The following is a 23,456-nucleotide window of genomic DNA, read 5'->3' on the forward strand; positions in this document are numbered from 1 at the left end:
AAGGACAAGAGACATTTTTATGTCTTTGGCCTGTGTTACCACCAAAGCCCATGTGGATGTCCACTGACATGGGAGAGCTGGCCGCATTCCTCCTCTCTGGCCACACTTGATGGCTTCTGCCCCAGATGCAAGTGGAAAAATGCAACCTCCTTTCCGGGCTAGCCACTATGAATATGACCACTCTCTAGTAAGTACACAGATAATACAAAATGGACTTGTTTTTTTCTACCCTTTTCTTTTTTTCCCCTTTCTTTTTTTCTGGGGGGTGGTCACGGGGTACTTGGGATGGACATGGAAGACTGGAAGGTGAGTGCAACTGGGGCACATAATGTGAGATTCCTATATAATCAATAACTTTTTTCAGTATAAACATTGTTACTGGCATTAAAAAGTGTTCTTTCTCCCTGAAGTTGGACTGGAAGTCACACTCTAGTCTACCATGTCGTACACTGTTCACCTTATCTCTACCAGGAAACAGGAGAGGGGTCAAAACTCCATCAAAATAAAAAATATCCAATCACTGTATAGTTGAGAGACTGAGGAAGCCAATGAAAGCCCTTTGTCAAAGGCTGCTTCTTCCTCCTTGGTGAACAGGTTGATTCAATCTGTCCTTTCACAAGGTTTTTCTGGGAACTCACTCCCTCTCTCCCCCTTTCAGTTTTCCTCTTTCTTCATACAATTTCGCTTCCCACTCTATTTCTCCTATTTGTTTCAACACTTCTGCTAAGAGCTAGCATGGAACTAACATATTTTGTTTTTTCAACAATTTTAATGTTTAGTGTATAAAAGTTATAAACTCTTGATATGGATAAAGAAAAACAAATAGCTTATATTTCTCCAGAACACACCCTAATTAAAAAAATTGTCACATCAATATGTAGTGTTTAATTTATTTTTGGATAATCCAAACGAGAAATAAAAAAACTTTCTCATCTTGCACTTGTCTGTAAAATGATATCACTCTTTTAGCTTTCTGTGTAAGTAAAGTTTATATTTTTCACATGCAAATCATGTCCTAAATACTTGGGTCAGCAGCATTACATCTACACTGAGAAGACTTCCAGCGGATGTCATGGTGAGAATGCAGGAATGAATGGTCAGCTTCAGAGTCCAGCACCTGGGAAAGAAGGCAACTGGCCTCTCAGTTTATCCTTGAGCTAATACAGAATCAACAGGATGTGACTGAGTGTTGGGGTGACAAGGTGTGTTCCTCTTGGACAGTTCTGCTAGCCCATAGATGTCCTCAAAATAACTTAAGATTTTTTTTATGCAGTGCAGAACACACAAATTATACTTTGGTACTTTGAGGCCAATCCAAACAACAGATTTGAAGCACATTTCACCATGAATATTTTACACAAAGACATTGTGGTTTTGATTTGTTTTAATTTAAAAACCAATAAAAATATAGTATTAAGGAACCATACGTGTTGGTTTCCTCTCATTTGGTTTGCCTTCACAGTTTTGGATACAAAGCATCCTTTTAATCTAGATTTAGCTTGAATGAAAACTCCCTGCTTCAGTTCTGGTATTGAGCATTTTAGCTAGGAAGTCTTCCTTACCCTAGAACCATACTGAGACTAAGTCACTCGACAAGTTGTCTGTCATGAACATCAAAGGCTGTCATGAGCAGATTCTAACAACTCTAACAACTCAATTTTGATGGCATCTTCAGAGAGAAAAGGGAACAAAGAAATAAGTATATGCCTTCTTCAATTTTTCTCTCTTTTTTTGTATGGGGCATTCAATGGATGCTTTCAGATATTCTTCCATAGTCATAATAATTAGATTACTAAAAAGATGACCAATCCATTTTTCTGCTTTGTGGCAATTCTAAAAATTCTCTAATCTCAATGGCTTCTTCCCCCAGAAGAAATGAGTGATATGATGATAACATTGGTTCCCATCCACTCCTCAAAAAGTTAAGTGTAGCAAGATGGTACTAACAATACATCCAGACATAAGTTACTTTTTCATTAATCTTCTAAGATGTTGCTCTTAAAAGGTTATTGCCTGCCTTGCTTTGCCATCATCAGGGAAGCTTTTTCTTGCAACAGACAGGAACAAATACAGAGACCCACAGCTAAACAATATGCAAAGAGTAAGAGAATTTGGAATGAGCATTCCTAAACAGAATGTCTCCATTAAATTCCTCCTCTCTGCAGGGAAGCTTATGAAAAAAGTGGGAGATAGTAAGACCTGAAGAGGACAGGAGCTCCACAAGGAAAGCAACAGAAGCAAAAATTCTGGGTACAGAGGTCTTTTCTGAGATTAATACTCCAACCAAGGACCATGCATGGAGATAACCTAGAACCCCTGCACAGATATAGCCCATGGCAGTTCAGTGTCCAAGTGAGTTCCATAGTAATAGGAACAGGGACTGTCTCTGACATGAACTGATTGACCTGCTCTTTGATCACCTCCCCCTGAGGGGGGAGCAGCCTTACCAGGCCACAGAGGAAGACAATGCAGCCACTCCTGATGAGACCTAACAGACTAGGATCAGAAGGAAAGAAAAGAAGACCTCCCCTACCAGAGGACTTGAGGAGGGGCATGAGTGGAGAAGAGGGTGAAAGGGAGAGATTGGGAGGGGAGGAGGGAGGGAGCTACAGGGGTATACAAAGTAAATAAAGTATAATTAATAAAAAAAATTTTTTTAAAAAAGAATAGGTGATAATCTGGATGTTAAACATGTAATCTTAAAATTCAGAACCAAAAATCTCTGTTATCCATGTATTAGGAACATGACTTTGTCTCATGATAACACACTCCAATGATCAATTACCTCATTGATCATTTACTCACTATTTCCAACATTAAAAAATACACAAAATTATTCAAGCTGCACAGATTTACTTTCATTATTAACCTTCATTTTTACAATCTTTACAAACTTCATTTTTACAATCCTAGCCAATTTACATAATATTAACAGTCATCTGTTAATATAAAATCATTTTATCTTTTTAAATTGCTTAATTCATTAATCAATCAGTTGCAGTGTGTGACAGGGTTTCTCTGTGTAGCCTTCAGGCTGTCCTCAAACTCATGAAGATCCACTTGCCTGTGCCTTCCTGAGTGCTGCAGTTACAGGCATGTGCTGCCACATCTGGTTTCTTTTTCTTTTGAAATGTAAAAACCATTCTTACTTTTACTTTTATTTTTATCTTTACTATTTATTTATTTATTTATTTATTTATTTATTTATTTATTTGCTTGTTCATTTATTTATTCATTTATTTAATCCTGCAGGTTTTGTGTATATACTATGGCTTCTAGTTTTGTGTTTTTATGGGATTCCTGAGTATGCAAATAAGTATGTTTCTGCAGCTACATTACTTCCTTATGCTGTTTCTTGGGCTCTTTTCTTAATTTTTGTATGTTTTTTTCCTATTCTGATCTAGATAATTTTCTTTTTATTACTGCTCCTTAGATACCTGTTTGTTTTCTAACAAGAGACAGAAAGGGAGTAGCTCCAGACGAAAGGGGAGGTCAAGAGAAACAAAGGGAGTTAGAGCAAGGGAAAACTAATCAGTTTCACTAAAAGAAAATATTACCAGGGAAAAAGATGTATCCTTAGGCCGACTCTAATAATTAAGAATATACTAAGGTATATAGTCATAAAAACATACTTTTCCTTCCAATACCCTCAGGGCACCAAAAGCCAGCCACCGAGACAGGCAGGAGGACTAGGCTGAACTACCCAGTGCCCTGTCTTGCTACACTGTCATTCAGATCAGTGTGCAAAAGGAAAGAGCGAGGCTAGTGACTCTTTGAAGTGTTCAAAGAGGGATGCTAAGACAGAAGCCCCACTCCCCTTCCTTCTCCAGAAACAGTGGGAAGATACAGTAGAAAAGGAACAGGGCTTCACAAATGGCAGGGGCTAGAAGGAGACTAATGAGCAGGCAGGAGAGCACATGCTACTCACACTCACTACGGTTTGTCTAGACTGTGAACTTGGCCACCTTTACTTAAAAGTGAATGAATTACTACTGAAGAAATGTTAATGTTGAGGAATGTGGTGTTGGAAAAGCTTCCGGTTTGAATAATGGTTGTGCCAGGACCCGGAGAAAGAGAAATTCCATAGAATCAAAATATTCTCAACATAGGTTACAAAATATTAGGAAAATTAATACAGTGTGTAATTCTAGTAATCTAAAATGGGAAGCAAATATTATTTCAAAATAATATAAGCAAAAATGACCCAAATATTTAAAAAATGAGTTTTCATTATAAACAAAATATGTGATTTAAACATGTGAGGATAAACTGGATGTGAGCAACACAAGCAGAAGCACCAGGATTCCATCGATAACCTGACACCTTATGGTTTCAGTGATGGTTTTTCTGAGTTTGCCGTGATAATGAGTATATGCACTGTGGATGCATTAAGGACATGCCTACTGTCTTAATGTGCTCCCTCAAGCAATTCCAACGTGTGTTTGTCAGAGACTTTGTGCTATCTTAAAGACATTAAAAACACAGGGTCTCTTAGAATGTGCTAGTATAGCATAAATAATAGAGGGGTTTACTGTTTGCATTATAAATGCATCTACTTTTCCTTTCTTCTCTCTGCATAGGATATACTACAAGTTATGTTCTAACCAAATGCAATCTTCTTGAGAGTTGTGATTATTAATTACATATTAAAGTGCAACTGGTCTCACTCTGGGTGGTTATTCATCATCTACTACATGAAACAGTATGTGAAATATGAATGGCACACAGAAACATATTTCACCCAAGCCCTGTTGAACACAGAGTGGGTATGAGTTGGTAAAAAGAAACTAGAAGACTGGCAGGAAACAAGAGAAAAGGACATTTTATCAATATCAAGGCTATTTGAAAAAGCATAAGCAGGAAAAACAAAAACAAAAAAGAATACAGATAACTAACACTTCAAAGATCATTGTACTATGACAGACTAGCAACATAAGTTCCTTAGAAGATTTCAAAGTAGTCAGGCAAGCCTTCTTCCAAATGAAAATCATGCCAAAAATATCGTGTAGAAGCTCCAAAGGCTGTGACAAAATCCCTTTTTCGTCAATGTCTAGAAGAGTTTCACCTCAAGTCTAACATATAGGGAAATGAAATGTTTGACAGCCTTTGTGATGTTCAGTAAGGTGGAAGTATGTTTGCAAACATGAGTCCTGACTGACTTGCCGTGGCACGTTTTCTGACAGACGATGTTAAACAAATGTTGCACACAGGAGTTCCTCTGATATGTGTGGGGAAGAAGAAGAAGAAGGGAGGATTCATAAGCTGTCATGGGAAATTAACAGTCTACCTTAAAAAGTTTACACATGATCATTTTAAATCAAATGCAGCCAGCCTGTCAGCAAACATAAAGCAGGACGACAGCAGCAGTGACTTACTGCCTCCATCTCACCCTTAGATTTACTTCCAAGACCTGAGAAAGAATTAGTCTTCTTTGAATAACTCCACTAACAGGCCTAATCGGAGCTGTATACTTGCAGTTTCTCTATTGGAGTGTCAAAAGCTACGGTAAGAAGAGATCTGGAAGAATATGTATTTTAGAAGGTAATCACCAGAAATACATAGGCTGATCCATGACCACAAAAACAGATGTCTGCACCCTTCTTACTCTGGTTTGGATAAGGAAAACTACAGTATTTTTCCTAAGAAAATGATTTGCCATGGTGACTTCACCAAGTATTTATTGAGAAGCTAGTATTGTTTCACACTAACAAAGATATAGCTTGACAGAAACTATAAATAACTGACTCCAAGAACTGCTTCATGAGACAGGAACATGAGAACACACAGCTGCACAAACTGCTGGGTTAAGCCTTTTTAGAGCACAGAGGGCAAAGAAAGGAAGCAATGAGAGAGGAAAAGAGGTATCAGAAAGTTTTCCTGAGAAGAAGTTGCTAAAGGGCATACACAAATTTACCAGGTGAAAGAAGAGCAAAACAAATGGCCTGGAGAGAGAAGGTGCACGGTAGAACAGAGGGTGGAACAGACAGCCACTGAAGAGCTCCATTGGAAACGGTGCTTCCATGAACTGCAGAAGTAAAATGAAAAGTTAAAGACAACCCTCTTGGGTTCTTGCCTTTGATATGATCATTCCTTTACTAAGTAAAAAGACAACGAAAAGAATTTAGATATAACAGGAACCTCAAAATGTAGGAGGCCCAGAAACCTGAACAAAGTCCTTATTACCTGAGACTATAGTAGAAGAACAGCTTTTAAAAATGGATCTGACTGATGTCCAGCCTCCAAAACTGCCACCTCATACAGAGCTGGATGTTGAAGCCTCATCCATGAAATTAGGCCCAACTATATAAACTTTTCAAACTGCATTTTAGGATTGGTATGATCACCAAACATGATCATAATGTCCTTGGATGTGACCTGCAAACTGCCATTTAAACATTAGCTAGTCTTTGTTATTATAAATATTTTAAAGTATCATAATGCTAGGGATAAGGTTATTGTTATTCATGTACTAGGAAATCATGGCCTTGGAAGTAAGCTTTTGTCTCTGTTAATTCTAAATAAACGTGTTAATTGGAATGATAAAAATATGGGAAGGTATATCAAAGTGAGGCTCAGTACTGACAGCCTACCTAACACGTGTAAGGTCCTAGCATTTGATGCCTACAATCACAGAGAAAGAAGATGTAGGAGGAGGAGAGACAGAAGAACTAGAAATGCAGATTACCATCCCGCACTTGTTACCAAGTCTAAGTGGTATTTATGAATGTATGAATTTATGTATTTCATAGCTTTTGAAATTAGCTATTTTAAGCAAAATTTGATCTGCTATCCATTCTTCATTTTAACCAACATATTTAATAAAAACGTTAAACGCCTATCTTTGTGCTGATAGAATTATACCTGTCAATTCACAGGCTCGCTGTTTAGCGGGTTCCCGACCCCATGTGGACGGGGTGTGTGGTGGCTGGTGTGCACACCATGGCCTTGCCCCAGCCTGCACGAGGCATGCCTGCTCCCTCTTTTGTGACGTGGGAAGCTGGCTCATCACACTTGCCAAGCTCCTCTCCTCCCCAGTGGCTGAATTTCTTTTTTTCCCAACAACTAGATTATTCACCCATGCTTACTAAAGAAGGTTGCTTTCATAGTACCAATCATCTTTCTGTGAGAGGTTAATTCTTAGTTCTGAATAAGTCTATTCATAATGACCAAATATTCAAATGACAGTTCATGAAAATTTAAACTTATAAAAGGCTTTAGTAATAGTCAGATGCCTAATATCAAAATCAGCCCTAATATCAAAGTAGAAATAACAAATGAGAGAGACAGAGAAAGGAAGAGGGTAGAGGGAAGCTGGAGGGAGAAAGAGAGGGAAAGAAGAGATCTGAAGGGAACAGGGAAGAATAAAATCTCCCATACTGAACAGAGAGACAATGCATAGCCTATACCTAAAGGATATGTTATTAAAGGGAGAAATCCTATTTTTCTCTAGGTATGCTTATATTATTTTGATTCTAAATTACATTATCAATTTATATTTCTAAATCAGATGTAAATGGGCCCATAGCTGGACATAAACATACTTCACTGATGCTGAGTAGGCATATTTTGGGCTATAACAGTCCAAAAGACAAATGCATGTTCAGAATACATAAAAAGCATTACAAAACTATGTAAATTCTTGCATGGAAAAGTTTTACTGATGGCATTTATATGGAGGCTATCAGTAATGTTAGTGGGTGGTGATAGAATTGCTAAATACAAAACTTCAGCGACACAGTAGTGGTTTTAGTACAGTGGATCGAGATTCTAAATTTCAGAAGTCACTGGAAGCGCAGTCATATGGGTCTGTTGCTACGACAAAACAAACAGAAAGAGAAGTGAGGGAAGAAGGGAGGAAAGTTAACTATATTATAAGGAAGATACGGGTGACTTTTAGTAACAGATCTGAATGTGACTGGAACGTGGAGAAAACAATTAATGCTAAAGAGCTGCAGAAGACAGAAGTTCTTGTCTTGCCGATGACAATCTCAGGAGTGCTGACATGTTTGAATTAAAACAACAAAAGTTAAAAGAACATACTGAAAGAAATATGTCAATCTAGACCCCAGAAGCAGCACTGTGGTCAGAACTACGGTCAGAATCAAAGAGTGTGCAGCCACCACTTAAGCATCCAGCTGAGTCTGCTTGAGCTCAGCTGATTTCATATCTCTGGGGTAGGTATTGCCATCTAGGGGAAACTTTCTGATTAATGTAAGTCTGGTTACTTAGAGCCACATTTCTGACGTTTATTCATATCTTTACTTCTTTACTAATCTTTCCAATTTTTGAAATTTCCATTTACTTTTTATAGAATTATCTGGAATTTTCATGTAAATGACTACTGAATGACTTCTTCCAACATGGTTGGAAGGCACATTTGCACAGATGGGTAATGCGCATTTGCACACAGGAGCCAGGAGAGGACAGGTTACTGACTGCCTTCCATTCCACTGAGGTACTGCATCCACTGTGCAGCATGTATCACCAAACACAGTTTGAAAAGACAGAAGTTAAAAGAAAAGCTTAGAATAGAAAAATATGATTTCATCTCCAAATGTTTGCTGGAAGATTAAAGGCAGTTAACATTTATACTGTCAAGTTGAAAGCATGTATTCATTGTACTCATATGTGGGTGTTAGAACCTACCTCAGGCCTTTTAGGTCATACAGTCTGAAAATATTTTTTCATAATTTAGAAAAACTACTGAGTTTCTTAAAAATGCAACAGGATGGCAATATTGCCTCCCAGGGGTGAACAGCACATGACCCCACAATATCATCTGCTGGACTGTCTAATTGACAGCACCGTTTAAAATGCCAACATAAGCTTTAGCTCCATATGAACAAGCATGTATGTGTATAAAGAAATCACATACCTGTGAATGCTCAGAGTAACACACTTCTAAATATCACTGCACACATCAATCAAGTTTTCTACATTTCTCAAAGATAAACACATTGACAAAACATATAGAATACCTATTTGAACTCTTGACATTTATATTTACTCTAAATATTACATTGTATCTTCTTTTAAAACTATAGACCTACTCCTTAACAAGAATTCTTCTGTACCAAGTACAGTAAGAATCTAATACAATCATTTTTTCCCGAATGCCAATATCATAAAGCTTTATACTTTCCTAGTCTTTGGAAATTAAAAATGTAGTTCATATATAGTTCACACACACAAATACATGAAAAAGTGTGTGTGTGTGTCTGTTTATTTCGCTGTTCTGGTCTCAAACTCACAGAGATTCCCCTGCCTCTGCTTCCCAAGTGCTGATATTAAAGGCATGTGCCATCTTTCCTAGTCCTATATTTTTTTTATGTCTAAATAAATGCCTCCCCCCCCCGTACTCAAGCAAAAGGCAAGCATTTCTATTCTAACCACACTGGGTACATGTTCCAATTCATACCCTCCAGTAAGGACAATTGGGGATTCACCCTGACCCCATTAAGCCCTTTGTGGTTCTTGAATCACAGTCACCTTTTCCCTTTCAATTGCATCTCTTCTGGCCATGGTTTCTTCTCTCAAATATTCAGGGCCACTTCTCTAACTGCATCATCATATCTGACTGAGAGCCACACTTCACAAAGACCTTCCCAACTGAAACTCTCTGAAAAGCACCCAACAAAAGAAGTAACACACTGTAAAATCCACTTGACATTTGATTTTTTTTTTTTTAATTTTTAAAGTGTACGGTCTTTAGATTCCTGAAATATAAAGACATTCGCCAGTCATGGAGATATAAAAATTAAATACAAAAAACAGCATACAAACTAATTTACTTTTTGTTAACATAAAAAATTAAAACTCTAAGTAATTTAGCCAATAGAACATTTGTTTCAATATGTTTTTTCTCATTTAGTTCATCAGGCAGAAAAACTGATTAAATGCAAGTTTTACTGGGGTTTCAATTGCTCATAATGTCTTGGTAGGCTAAGAGTAAAGGATTAAAAATAATTCTATACTCCATCTTTTTAAGACACAAGATTAACCAAAAGTAAATAATAAAGAAAATATTAAATAAACATAAAGGGCCAGCTGAGTTAATGGTGTGGACATCTGGGAACTAGTACAGTCGCCTCTAGCATCCTATGTGATTTCCTAGTGATGAGGCTGCCACGGGTATGAGGAGAGCACGAAAATAAGACCACAAGGTTACCAGAATGGAACACCTTGTAGAATAATTTTATGAGAGGAAAACACAAATGACTTCTGGGAATATATCAAACAAAATGACAGGAATAAACTGCAGTATTCTCAGAAGGGCAGTTCAATTTCCAAGGTAAAACCACCTAGGCACTAAACAACTCACTGCCAGGTGAACAAGTTACAAAAGTGCTGTCTTCAAGAATGAAGTGTACAAAGCTATATGAAAAGTTTCGGGAAGACACAGTGTTAGTGATGACTAATAGAGAGGAAAGGCAGCAGAGGAAAATGTGTCTCTCTTCAAATGAAGAAAATATCTGAGGTCAATGAAATAAACAAGGAAGCATCCAGTCTAGTAACACAAATATTAGTTGTTTCTAATGAACTCATAACAAATGTCATTTTGAGGAAAGTTACTTCTGAACCTCATAATCATGATGGTAAGTTATAAACAAAGATAAATGGAATCATCAATTTAAAAACTTTGGAATGAGTCAGGTATAGAGTTATTTGATCTAAGTAGGAAAACCTTCCAGAATAGCAGGAGCAAGATGGTGACTAGTGGGCAACAGAAAATGTGATTACAAGAATTGTTAAACTGGTTCAAGAGAGATCCTGCATATTTATATCCCCTGACAGGTATAAGATATTCCACAGATTCACATCCTTCCCAATAGCTTCTTTGTCTAGACTTGTTAACTTCTGTTTCCCATGAAGAGCTTGCTACGCAGCAAGTTACCCAGTAAGCACCTTGGAGAGAAGAATGTGAACTCATCTTGTTTTCTTAAGCCTTACATGGAAACAGAGTCCAATAAATAACCAGTGACAAAACTAAAAGTAAAGGGCCTGTGCATGAGCCAAAATATCCTGTTAAGGTTTTCCTTCTAAATTTCAAGTCTTTTACTCCTCCGACATCTTTCCATTCTTCTTTTCTGTCTCATTTTGCCATATGGTCTTTTAAATAAGAACATACGTTTGAACAGTATATTAAAATAGCTACTAGAAAGCATTAATTCATGGTATAAATTAGTATGTGGAAATATATTTATACACATGTTGATTCTAATAATTACAAATTTTAATTTATAAACTTAAGGTTAAGAGTGGACACTAAGAAAATGTTGAAAAATAATAAAATTAAAAAGTACTAAAGGACTTAGCCTTTTGAAGCTTTATATGCCTGTTATTAGATTTTAACTGAAACTCAATGTGATTTTAAGGTGCAAGGTTTGAGTTTGTGCCAAAGCCTAATACGGTCATAAGCTATCCAAAGAATTCACCTTGCAAACCACATAATATTCTTGTTATTTACACTGAGATACACAAAGAAAGAACTAAAGATAAATTATATCATGTGACAAATCTTCTTCACTTCCTGTCAAAAATAAGTTACAACTCTGAATTAAAATACAAATAGAATAGGTAAGAAAAGTAGGTGTCCAAGGCACAGTAAAACAACTCTGTAGTGAAGCTGAAGGAATGCTACATGTAAAAAGGTCTTAGTTATATAATAGGTAAGTTCTACCTTCGATAGGGCTCATTCCAACTTGAAATAAACGTATACACAAAGGCTCAATTCGTGTATCAAAACTGAGCAACAAAGTACAGTGCTAAACGGAGTTTAAAAGAGGCCTATATAGATTCTGGTATACTCTGTTTTTCTGAGTAATAAACAATACTAAGTAAAAATCAATTGTAATTGCAGAACACATACTAAACTAATTAATGAAATCTTGGTATATATAAAAAAGTTTTACATTATAATTTACCAATTATAGGCAACATATATAATCTGTATCAACAAAATAAATATTCTTACTCTTCTTAATTGTATGATTCTTAAGTGAATTTACTTGCAGCAAGAGTCTTATAAAGTTAATGTGTTGTTTTGAAATACACTTCATAAAGAATTCAAAAGTTTCTGTTCTTTTACATAAAATAAAGTGACTAAATAATGGTTCTTTACAGGGAAATATTATATTATATATCTAAATCTAAAGTTGCTTTTATAAACTGTAGTAAAACATAAGATATTACATTCCCCTTATTAACCACTTTAACTATACTGTAAAATAATGTTCGCTACTATATGCACATTGCCTATAAGGTCAATTAGTATAGCTTTTATGGAAAACAATGTGAAGGTCCTCCCAAATTAAGAAAAGAACTATCAAATTATTCAGCAATTTCCATGCCGGGTACATAACCCAAAGAAAAAGTGGAAACAACTGGAATATCCTTTGACTGACGACTGGATAAAAGAAATTTGATACTTATATACAACGAAATAATATTCAGGCACAAAAATAAAATTCTGTCATTTGTGACAGCGTGATTAAGCTGCATGATCTCATTGCTGTGCAATGTAAAAGTTCATCTCACACAACTTAAGAGAAGAATGTTGGTTAGCAGAAGGTAGGACAGATAACAGAGGGGGATAGGCAAAAAGTGAGCTATGATTAACTACTTGAGAGGTAGGAAAACAAAGAACTGGTATGCAGTTGTGCAGTAGGAAGGCCAAAGACAATAATGTATATTTCAAAATGAAGGATTCTGAGGCTTTGCCAAAAATAAAGGTTAAATGTCTAAGATATTTAACCCTGAGGTTCAAGGTTCTTATATGTATGAAAACATCATGTTACCCTGTTAATATGTAAAATGTTTGTTCCTTATGTATTTTCAAAATAAATTTAATGAAGCACAGTATTAGATATAGCACTGTAGCCTTCCTTAAGTTAGTAAACAGTTTTAACTGGGTCAAGCACGGAGACCTTTGTTATTCATTGAAAGGCAAATTTTGCCTTTTAACCCTGGCAGAAATGTACCTGTTTAAAAATACTAAGGACTCAGAATAATTTTTTCTGAAAACATCATGAATTTTTCTTTCCTACACTCTAGCATAATTGAGATGTGAATGTGTAATAGATTTTATTCCGCTCACCATCAGATTACCTTCCGAGAAACAAAGCTATATATTTAATTCTAAATATCATTCAGATCTCTGCAAATCACATCTATTCAGGGACTTGCTGATTCTCAAAGGATAGTGAAGGAGTCATCAGTGTAAATGAGTAAGAGAGACCACAGGGTCAGTAATTTGTTTTCCTTGTGAAGAATTACTGCAAAAATACTAAAAGCTTGCTGGCCAGAAGCTATGCTGTAAAGCTTCCTCTCTGTGATGGCAGCACAAAGGTGCAATAAGGCCACACATGGACATATGAGCAAGAACAAGACTGTGGTCAACAGATGTGTGTTTACGAAAAACAGATGGCAGGCTAGATGTCCTCAGCGGGCGTTGCCTTACCAACTACTGAGACAGGTACAAGAAAGGAGGCGGAGAGGAGAGAATGGGCAGGACTAGAGAAGAACATAAAGAAAATCAAAGTGTCTGTGGGCTATCACTACTGAGAACAAGGAGCTGCTGGGCTCACATTATCTGCTTTATTGACTAACTTTTATTGGGAAGCCCTACAAAATGAGACGAGTTTCTTTTTTCTAATGACTTGACTCAAAGCTAGCTGAACTACTGGCATCCAGCACATCAGCATAAATAATGAGAATATTGATCACAAGTAATTACATCATTGGGGCTGACTTACCTCAGTAATGGATGGAATATTACGGTAATATTCCTGGCTCCAGGTTTGCAGACAAACTTTGTTCCTCCACCTTCAATTAAGTTATCATCAGGACCTCCTTCAGGGAAAAATGAAAACTGAGATTTAGCTCACTGGAAGTTGTACAAATAAGTAAAACCAAGCTTATCTGTATGAGTGTTGCATTGTCATAGAGGCCACCTCTTAAGTGACCCACAGTATTTACAGTTATTGCAAATGATATGAACTAGTCTTTCTCTTCAACCACCTAAGACACAATTATCTAGCAAAGGAAAAAAAAAAAAAGGAAAGCCTAAGAAGAATAAATGACATACATTAAGTAATGGTTCAAGGTTATAGGATAGTTGAGGATAAAACTTTTATCTCTACTCAACAGTGTCTTGGGAAATTAGGGTAGACAGAGAAGGAAACAGTTACATTTAAAGCTTCCCAGGATGTAAAATTTATGTAAATCCCATTTGCCAAAGTGTCACCAAGTTGAAATCTTCTGATAAAAGACACACTACTGTTCTTGTAATACTAGGAGATTGAATCCTGTTTATGAAAATATATAAATTATTAAGACCTTCACTTTACAATAGTAGAAAAATTATCTGGCGATTTAAATAAATGTTTACATAAGTTTCTCAAGAACATTCAATAAGTAAATATAACAGAAATCAATTTGAGGGGAAAATCTCAGTGGTTAAAAATACCATGAGCTTCTTCTAGAGGACCTGGATTCAATTAACAGCACATGGAAGCTCTAAACCATTTCCAACTCCATGTTCAGGGGATCCAATGCTCTTTTCTGAACTCCTAGTGAACCAGAAGCACAAGTAATCCACAAACATATATGCAGGTAACACACACACAAACAAAAATTTAAAAATAATTAAAAAGAAACTTATTAAGACAGTCTTAAAAGTCATAAAATGTATATACTTTAGCTCTTGAAATAACTCATTCAAAGCTGGCAGCATTCATATTTTCCAGTAAGTGTCATCCTATGTCACTGAGAATTGTAACTGTCTTAATGGAATGTTCCACATTGTGAGCAGGATTTTATTTCAAGCTGTTGACACATAATTTTGCAAAATATAAAATGGATGTTTTCTTGATGCTATACCAAGTCTTAAAGCAGATTTTGCAATGTCAACCAGGACTTACATTCTTTTCCCAAATGGTTCTTAATTGGTAATTAGCTGAAACATCAAAGGGTCACAGTGCAGGAAGTACCTGCCAAGTCATATGCTCTGAGGCAATAATAATTTCCATCACTATTTCACAGATTTAGTTGCAGAGAGTTTAGAATACAGAGAGCTACAAATAACTTTAGAAGGTGAGATAAATGCTCTACCAGCACCAACTGCACCTCATGGGTGTTTGAGGCAAAAATTAAGAAGAAAAAATACCTATCTACCTAGCAGTGTATCAAAGCAGACGCTGAGACTCATAATCAAACCTTGGGCAGAGTGCAGGGAATCATATGAAAGAAGGGGAAGTTAGTATGACCTGGAGAGCACAGGAGCTCCACAAGGACCAAATATATCTGGAAACAGGGGTCTTTTCTGAGACTGTTGCTCAAACCAAGGACTATGCATGGATATAACCTAGAACCCTTGCTTGGATGTAGCCCATGGCAGCTCAATATTCAAGTGGGTTCCCAAGTAAGGGGAACAGGAACTGTTTCTGTCATGAACTCAATGGCTGGCTCTTTAAACCCCCACCCCCCAACACTGAGGGAGGAGCAGCCTTACTAGGCCACAGAGCAGGACATTACAGCCAGTCCTGAAGAGACCTGATAAGCTAGGGTCAGATGGAAGGGGAGGAGGACCTCCCCTATCAGTGGACTTACAGAGGGGCAGGGAAGAAATGAGGGAGGGTAGGATTGGGAGGGAATAAGAGAGGGTGCTACAGCTGGGATACAAAGTAAATAAGCTGTAACTAAAATAAAAAAACAAAATTTTAATAAAAAAAAAAGAAAAGAAAATAACCATCATAGTATCTAAGACTTCCAACATCTCAAACTGTGTTATTTAAACCATCCAATCTATGGTATTTTGTTATAGCAATCTTCACTAATAAAATAGATAAGCCTTTGAGAAAGAAAGAAAGAAAGAAAGAAAGAAAGAAAGAAAGAAAGAAAGAAAGAAAGAAAAGAACAACAGGGCATTGATAGCCTAGGAAGCCCCAGCATTCCATTTGAAAAACTATGAAATCTGTGGATGGTAACTGTAGTTTGGTTTATGTTGATAAGCCTGTGGTTGTAGCTCAAGGGTAGAATAATTATAGAGCATGTGCTAGACCCTTGGTTCAATACTCAATACAAGAAAGAAGGAGGAAAGTTTACCTATAAAGAAAAGAAAAGAGAGAAAAAAAGGAGAGAAAGGAGAGAAAAAAAAAGAGAGACAGAGAGAAGGAAAGGTGGTGATGGAGGGAGGAAGAGCGGTAAGGAAGGGGGGAGGAAGAAAAGGAGAAAGGAAGGAAAGAAGGAAGACTAAAAGCAGTAAGAAAGGAATAAAGTTGTCTAACAGCCCCTATTAATGGGTGAATAAATCTATTTCCCATGTTTAGTTAGCAAGCTCATTTGCCTCCTATCCTACATTATGTCCTTCAGTCTCACAATTTTTAGTGTATAATTGGTACTATGCTCTTCATTTTCCTCATGTTCTTTCTCATCATTTTCAGAATTCTGGCACGAAACCATGTTCAAAATATGTACATGACTTTCACTCATATTTTTTTCTCTCTACTTTAAAGTGTTTGATTCGAATTGTTTGAATGCTATCAGACACAAGCAAAGTGGACTTTGCTTTATTACCTATCTTGGTAGTCTCTGAGGCATCTAAGAGATGAATAAAGCCATGTGAAACTCTGGTAGTCTATATCCAGGGACATCAGCACTTCCCAGAGGAATCAGCATTTAGACAGATACTGTGGATCAGTTGTTTCAACCAACCCATCAGAGCACAGTTCTGAATTTTAACAAAAATAAAAGGGCATGTATAGCACTTCTTCAAATTAATGATCTGCTTCTTCACATTCTCAAATCTGCATCACAGTAGAACAATATGAACAAGACCTATTGATGTCTTGCTAAATTTTCCAACTTAACTGAAAGCATCAACACTAACGCAAGAACTAGGGAAGTGGTTCAGATGTAGAGAATTTTCTCTGAATGAGAAGGCCTGGCTTCAATGAATGTACAATACCAATAAAGATAAGGAGGTAAATACATAGAGCTTGGAAATGGCTAACAGAAATATTACTCCTTCCTCAAAGAAATATTACCTCTTCTCAAAAGAACATATTGAATAGTTGCATACAGAGAAAAGAAACTAATAATAGATTTAAATTCTGAATCAATGATTTTCCTTCCAAGACTGCAACAACTAATCAGAATGTAATCACCAAGGAGATGTGTACAGGGAAAATAAGGTTATACTCTGCACTCCAGGAACAGCATTAACAAACCAAAACAAAAAACTTTTTATATGAGACAGATACAAAAATTTGCTCAAAGTGACAGAAATTAAAGTAGCTGACTTCTAATGTTTTTCTAAAAATATCAAGTGTTACTATTTTAAGGACTCCATAGTTTTAGAAATCCAAGCTGCAGTCAGCTAGTTCTTCAAATAGGCTCTGTACACAGTGTGTATGCCTGGTCTGTTTGCCCTGGCCACCCTTGGATTGTTTCTGGAAGGGCATTTCTTCTACCATTACCTTTAAGTCCAATATCTAGTTTAAAACAGCCAATCCCATTTCCAAAAGTCCACAACTCCATTGAAAGTAACTTTATATAAAAACAATTCAAACAAACCTTAACATGTCACTTTTATTGTCACTATATGATTTCATTAATGCTTACATAATTTATCACCACCTAAAGCAGCTAAGCAAGCATGCATCTGTTGCATAAATGGAAAAAAAATGGAGACCTATGTGAAAATATTAAAATTAGATGATAAAGCATATATGAAAATCTGTTGTTAACTGTCAAAGACTAGCAAATGTGAACAACTTTGTGTCCTCCTAGAGGCTTACAGGTAGTACGGATACTTAATAAATGTGTGTTTTTAGTAATGGAATAAGAGGCGGCACCAATAAGGGGGAAAAAAAAACAATGCCATTGATGAAGCTGGGAGCCATTAGAAGTGTCAGTGGAAGAGATGAGGCTGTAGCAATGAGGGGAGGAAGACAGGGTATAAAGTTCCAAACTTAGTCACAATTCCACTGCTTAAAACTCGTGGGAGCTGAGGGAAATGAGGATGATTCACGTAGTGCGCTGATGCTAAATAAGAGTGCAAAAGACTCTGCTCTGTCTACTTTAACCATTACCCAAAAGTTTACCTACAGGAACATTGTGTATTCTGTCAGCTCCATACCTATGTTCACCCTTCCTATATCTGCTATGATTTTTATAAAGTAGAACTCTAAATCTAGGTTACTAAATGCTGTGATGGAAATATGTCTCCCAATACCATGTGTTGGACTCTTCACCTCCAATTCACAAGTATTGAGATCTGAGACTTCTGTCATGAGGATGTTCATGCCTGCACTCAAGCAAACATCCCAGGACACAGATGATTATAGAAACCTGAGTCCCTCTTTCCTTTCAATCTTCTGTCTTCTTCTATTATTAAAGTATGAAATACAAAAAGTTGCTTGCTGCCCCTTAATATCACCTTCTAGTCCTCCAGAAACACCACTGAATTTCTGCTTACTGTAGACAATTCAGTCTGTAACATTGTTATACTAACATGAAATTGACAAAGTTACTGAATTACCAATTTAAAAAAGAGCACCCCAAAGACGTATATTTGAAAATGAAGCTATCGGAACCAAGGGAAAGACCCTGACAAAAGTTCATAAAGCCTGAATGTCTCTATGATCAAAATGGACTCTGAATGGACTATTTCAGTATATCTTACATTTCAGTATTTCTTGTATATTCAGTATTCTGGATGAGACTCAGAATTCACCTCTCCACACATGGCCTCCCATTCAGCCAAGTAGCCTGGGAACTGCTGTCAAGACCATTAAGGAACAAGTTGTGCAAATTCTGAGACATGCACTGACCAGGCAGGGGCAACTCTCCCCTTCATTCATTATGCTTGCACTCTAAACTCAGCTGGGAAGGCCAGGTGATGGGCACCAGAGAAAATAGTGAATGATGATGGATGGTTGAAATAAAAAAGAAATTGACAATAGGATTCTATGTAGTCTATCCAGCACAAGACAATGGCAAAACACCCCAGTCATAGTTCTTGCTTTTTGAAAGAGAAGACTAGTTTGACAAGCTCCCCCATATGACTGGCAACAAACCCCAATGCTCACTAACAACTGTGCTGTGACAGCATTTTAGCAATCACAGACGAGTCCATTCCTTTAGAACTCATGTGGAGAAGTTAACTCCAAAATTTACCTATTCCTTGATTCTTTCCAAGGTTTGCTGTCACTGGAAATCAATATGGTTATCTTAATAAAACAGAGAAAACAACCAATGCCTCAGAAAAAATGGAAATGAATGTTCTTGGATTGATCACAGTGAGATGGGACTGATCAGAAAATATGTAATCAGATCCCAGACCTGTTGCTTATTATTAGCATCAGTGTAATAAATTTATTAAAATAATCTCAGCCTAAGCTAGCCCATTTATAAAGTGGAAATTATGGTCAATTTCTTCAAACATAATGTGTTAATGTCTAAATGAGAAATTATGCACAAGGACATTCAGCACAGCGCGTGATACCCAGTAAATTCCAATAAAGCCAAGTTCACTTTTCCTTTTGGGGCAATAAAACAGGTAAAAACGTGTGTGTGTGTGTGTGTGTGTGTGTGTGTGTGTGTGTGTGTAAAAGAGAGAGAGAGAGAGAATCTCTTAACATATCACATATCACTAGAACATAAACTAGAAAAAAAGGTTTGACTTTTTAAAAAGTGATTCCAAATTACTTTGGCAACAGTAATTGTCAGTATCATGAATGAATCAAAAGCAAATGAATTTGTATCAAATAAATTTTAACAGATGACTAAAACATCCCTGTTTATTTGGGGGAACAGTATCACTGCAGTGACAGACTGAAAAAATTGCTAGGATCACTTACACTGTGACAAAATGAAATAAGATGCTCTTGACTTAATTTTTCAGTTGAAATAATCAATATCAAATGTATAGATGGTATTACTGTGAACAAATACCTGTGCTGAGTACTTAAAATAGAACAGAATGTGTTAGTGACTTCTATTAAGTTACAGAAAGCAGCTTGTCCAAAAGGGCATTCTGAATATGTCCTGGGTATAAAATTGGCTTTCAACATTGCAAATATTGCAACAAAGATGAAATATTTTACAATGAATGGCTCACGTGGAAAAAGGCATGCAGAATAACAAATATGGAATTTCTAATTGCATAATAATAATCTACTTAATTAAATGAGTGGGAGGGAAAGAAAGAGATTGATGGAGCCTCACTATGAAGCCTTAAAGTAAATTAACACATAGTCACTAAGATAGACATGTCCCTCAGAGGTAGTCAATAAATGGTTCTTATTTTTAGGGACTGTCTTGATTTAGAAATCAAAAGAAGAAAAACACTCCTCAACAGAGAGAATAAGAGAGAGGAAGAGAAGTGGGGAGGGGAGGGGAGGAGAGGAAGAGGAAAACAGTACATCTTAATTATCTTCCTAACAATTATTTCTTGTACAACCACTCTGGAAATCAATCTGGCTCTTAGACAACTTCCTCAGGATCCAGCTATACCACTCCTAGGCATATATCCAAAAGAGGCTCAAGTACACAATAAGGACATTTGCTCAACCATGTTTGTAGCAGCTTTATTTGTAATAGCCAGAAGCTGGAAACAACCCAGATGCCCCTCAACTGAAGAATGGATACAGAAATTGTGGTACATCTACATAATGGAATATTACTCAGCAATGAGAAACAAGGAAATCATGAAATTTGCAGGTAAATAGTGGGAACTGGAAAGATCATCCTAATTGAGCTATCCCAGAAGCAGAAAGACACACACGGTATATACTCACTCATATAGACATATAATATAGGATAAACCTATTAAAATCTATACACCTAAAGAATTTGGGATCTATGAGATGTCATAGAAAGAAAAACGAATCAACATATTTTAAGGTTCAAAAATTCTACATCATAACCAACCAGAACATGTCGTCATTGAGAGGCTAGAAAAATGGCTCAGGCATAAACAGTGTGTATTGTTCTTGTAGAGGACATGATTTTAATTTCCAAAACCACATCAGTCAGCTAACAACTTCCTGTAATTCCAGCTAAGGGGTTCAATGCTCTCTTTGGGCTGCACTGGAACCTGTACTCACACATGCGTACAAACCCTAACACACACAGACCTTATCATATATTATGTATGTATGTATGCACATATGTATGTATGTATACGTGTATTTGGTCTTTTGAAACAGGATTTCCTTGTGTAGCTCTGGCTTTTCTAAAACTAACTCTGTAAACTAGGCTGATCTCCAGCTCACAGAGATCCACCTGCCACTGCCTCCCAAGTGCTAGAATTAAAGGTGTACACCACCATCACCCAGATTAAAGCTCACATAATTAAGAAGTGTAAAGTTAATTTTTAAAAATGTGGTTACCCAGAGCTCTTCCAGGGACAAAGTAAGAAGGATCCAGCTGTGGCAGTACTGGAGGTTTTTGGAATAAAAAAATGAAATGGCATACTCTACAAAAGGAGGAGCCACTTACTAAATGATCTCCAGTCACTGTCTGTGTATTTTTAAATGTCTGATCAATAGGATACAAGGGAACTTCAACTGACCACCCTCGAGGAACACTTCTGTCTTAGTGTCATTATCCTTCAACTCGCTTTATTTTAAAGCTACATAGAGAGACTGCATCGATCCATTTTCCTCCCATTCTTTTAACTAGCTTTAATGATCTTGAACCCATTAAATATATGACTATACAGTTGGGTACAACCAGGTCAGAGATCCCATACCTGAAGCTAAATAACTGTTACTGATCAAATGTTGGGCTTCATTTACAGAGTGTATTTTTAACACTGTAGCATATATTAGCACTCCATTGTTATTTATGACAGAATGGTACGTGCATGGCATATTTAACTTATGCCAATATGTATCGACTGATCAGCAAGGATCTCCACTTTGTATATATCACAAACAATGAAGATATGAACATCCATACACATGTGTCTATGAGAAAGAATAGAGCCAATTATCTTAACTACAGGTTATATTTAACCCTTAAAGAAGTGTCTAGATTCTTTTCCTTAGAACTGGTACTTCAATACTATATTTTAGTATTTGTTTTTGTTGTTCTTGTTTTCTGCTTTCAAATAACTAGTTGCTAAACAGAAAGGTCTAGAAATAGAGAGATAAGAGATGGGAATAATTTATTTTCCTGTAGAATCCCTTCCCCGTAGAGCTAGCTCCCCAAACTCTTTGACCTCTCTCCAGGCTGTTGTCATTGTTAGAATTGTTTTTTAAATTTTTTATTTTTTATTTTTTTTTATCAGTTACATTTTATTAACTCTGTATCCCAGCCGTGTCCCGATCCTTCATTCCCTCCCAGTCCCTCCCTCCCTCCCTCATCTCCACCGTGCCCCTTTCCAGGTCCACTGATAGGGGGGACCTCCTCCCCATTCATCTGATCCTGTTTTATCAGGTATCTTCAGGACTGGCTGCAAAGCCCTCCTCTGTGGCCTAACAGGACTGCTCCTCCCTTCGGGGGTGGGGAGACCAAAGAGCCAGTCATTGAGTTCCTGTTAGAAATAGTCCCTGTTCCCCTCACTTTGGGAAACTAATTGGTTACTGAGCTACCACAGGCTACATCTGAGTGGAGGTTCTAGGTTATATCCATACATGGTCCTTGGTTGAATGTCAGTCTCAGAAAAGACCCTGTGCCCAGATATATTTGGTCCTTGTGGAGCTCCTATCCTTTCCCCATCAGACTAACTCCCCTTCTTTCTTATGATTCCCTGTACTCTGCCAAAGGTTTGGTCATGAGTCTTTGCTTTGAAAACACTGCTAGTTAGAGTCTTTCAGATGCGCTCAGTAGACTCCTGTCATACGTTCTGGCGCTTTCTAAGACAAATAGGAATAGTGCTTCCTCCAGACCCAGCTATACCACTGCTAGGTATATACCCAAAGTTTGTTCAAGTACACAAAAAGGACACTTGCTCAACCATGTTTATAGCAGCTCTATTTGTAATAGCCAGAACCTGGAAACAACCCAGATGTCCATCAACGGTGGAATGGGTACAGAAATTGTGGTATTTTTATACAATGGAATACTACTCAGCAATCAAAAAGGAGGAAATCATGAAATTTGCAGGCAAATGGTGGGATCTAGAAAAGATCATTCTGAGTGAAATATCCCAGAAGGAGAAAGACAAACATGGGATATACTCACTTATATAGACCTATAAGATAGGATAAACATAATGAAATCTATACACCTAAAAAAGATAATCAATTGAGCGGACATGGGGTAAGATGATCAATCCTCGTTTAGAAAGACAGATGGGATGTGCATTGAACATCACTGTTAGAATTATATAAAGAAAGGTGTATGTAATGGGGCATGCTGCATTTACTCCACTATGGTTAAAAAAAGGGGGGGAGGAGGGGTCTAATTGACTTGAAGTTCTCATTTTATTTTATCTTATTTTATCT

At 36.9% G+C, this 23,456-nt stretch overlaps 1 protein-coding gene across 2 annotated transcripts in view; it reads right to left on the bottom strand.

Annotated features, from left to right (window-relative positions):
* Window positions 1–23,456, bottom strand: part of Exoc4 (exocyst complex component 4) — an 817,398-nt gene that overhangs the window by 427,550 nt on the left and 366,392 nt on the right. For both annotated transcript variants that reach the window (XM_060380213.1, XM_060380214.1), the window contains exon 10: window positions 13,755–13,851. In XM_060380213.1, the coding sequence (XP_060236196.1) occupies window positions 13,755–13,851 (97 nt within the window). The remainder of the gene's footprint in view (window positions 1–13,754; window positions 13,852–23,456) is intronic.

The sequence above is a fragment of the Meriones unguiculatus genome, chromosome 3, assembly GCF_030254825.1.
Source record: "Meriones unguiculatus strain TT.TT164.6M chromosome 3, Bangor_MerUng_6.1, whole genome shotgun sequence".
Classification (NCBI taxonomy): Eukaryota; Metazoa; Chordata; class Mammalia; order Rodentia; family Muridae; genus Meriones; species Meriones unguiculatus.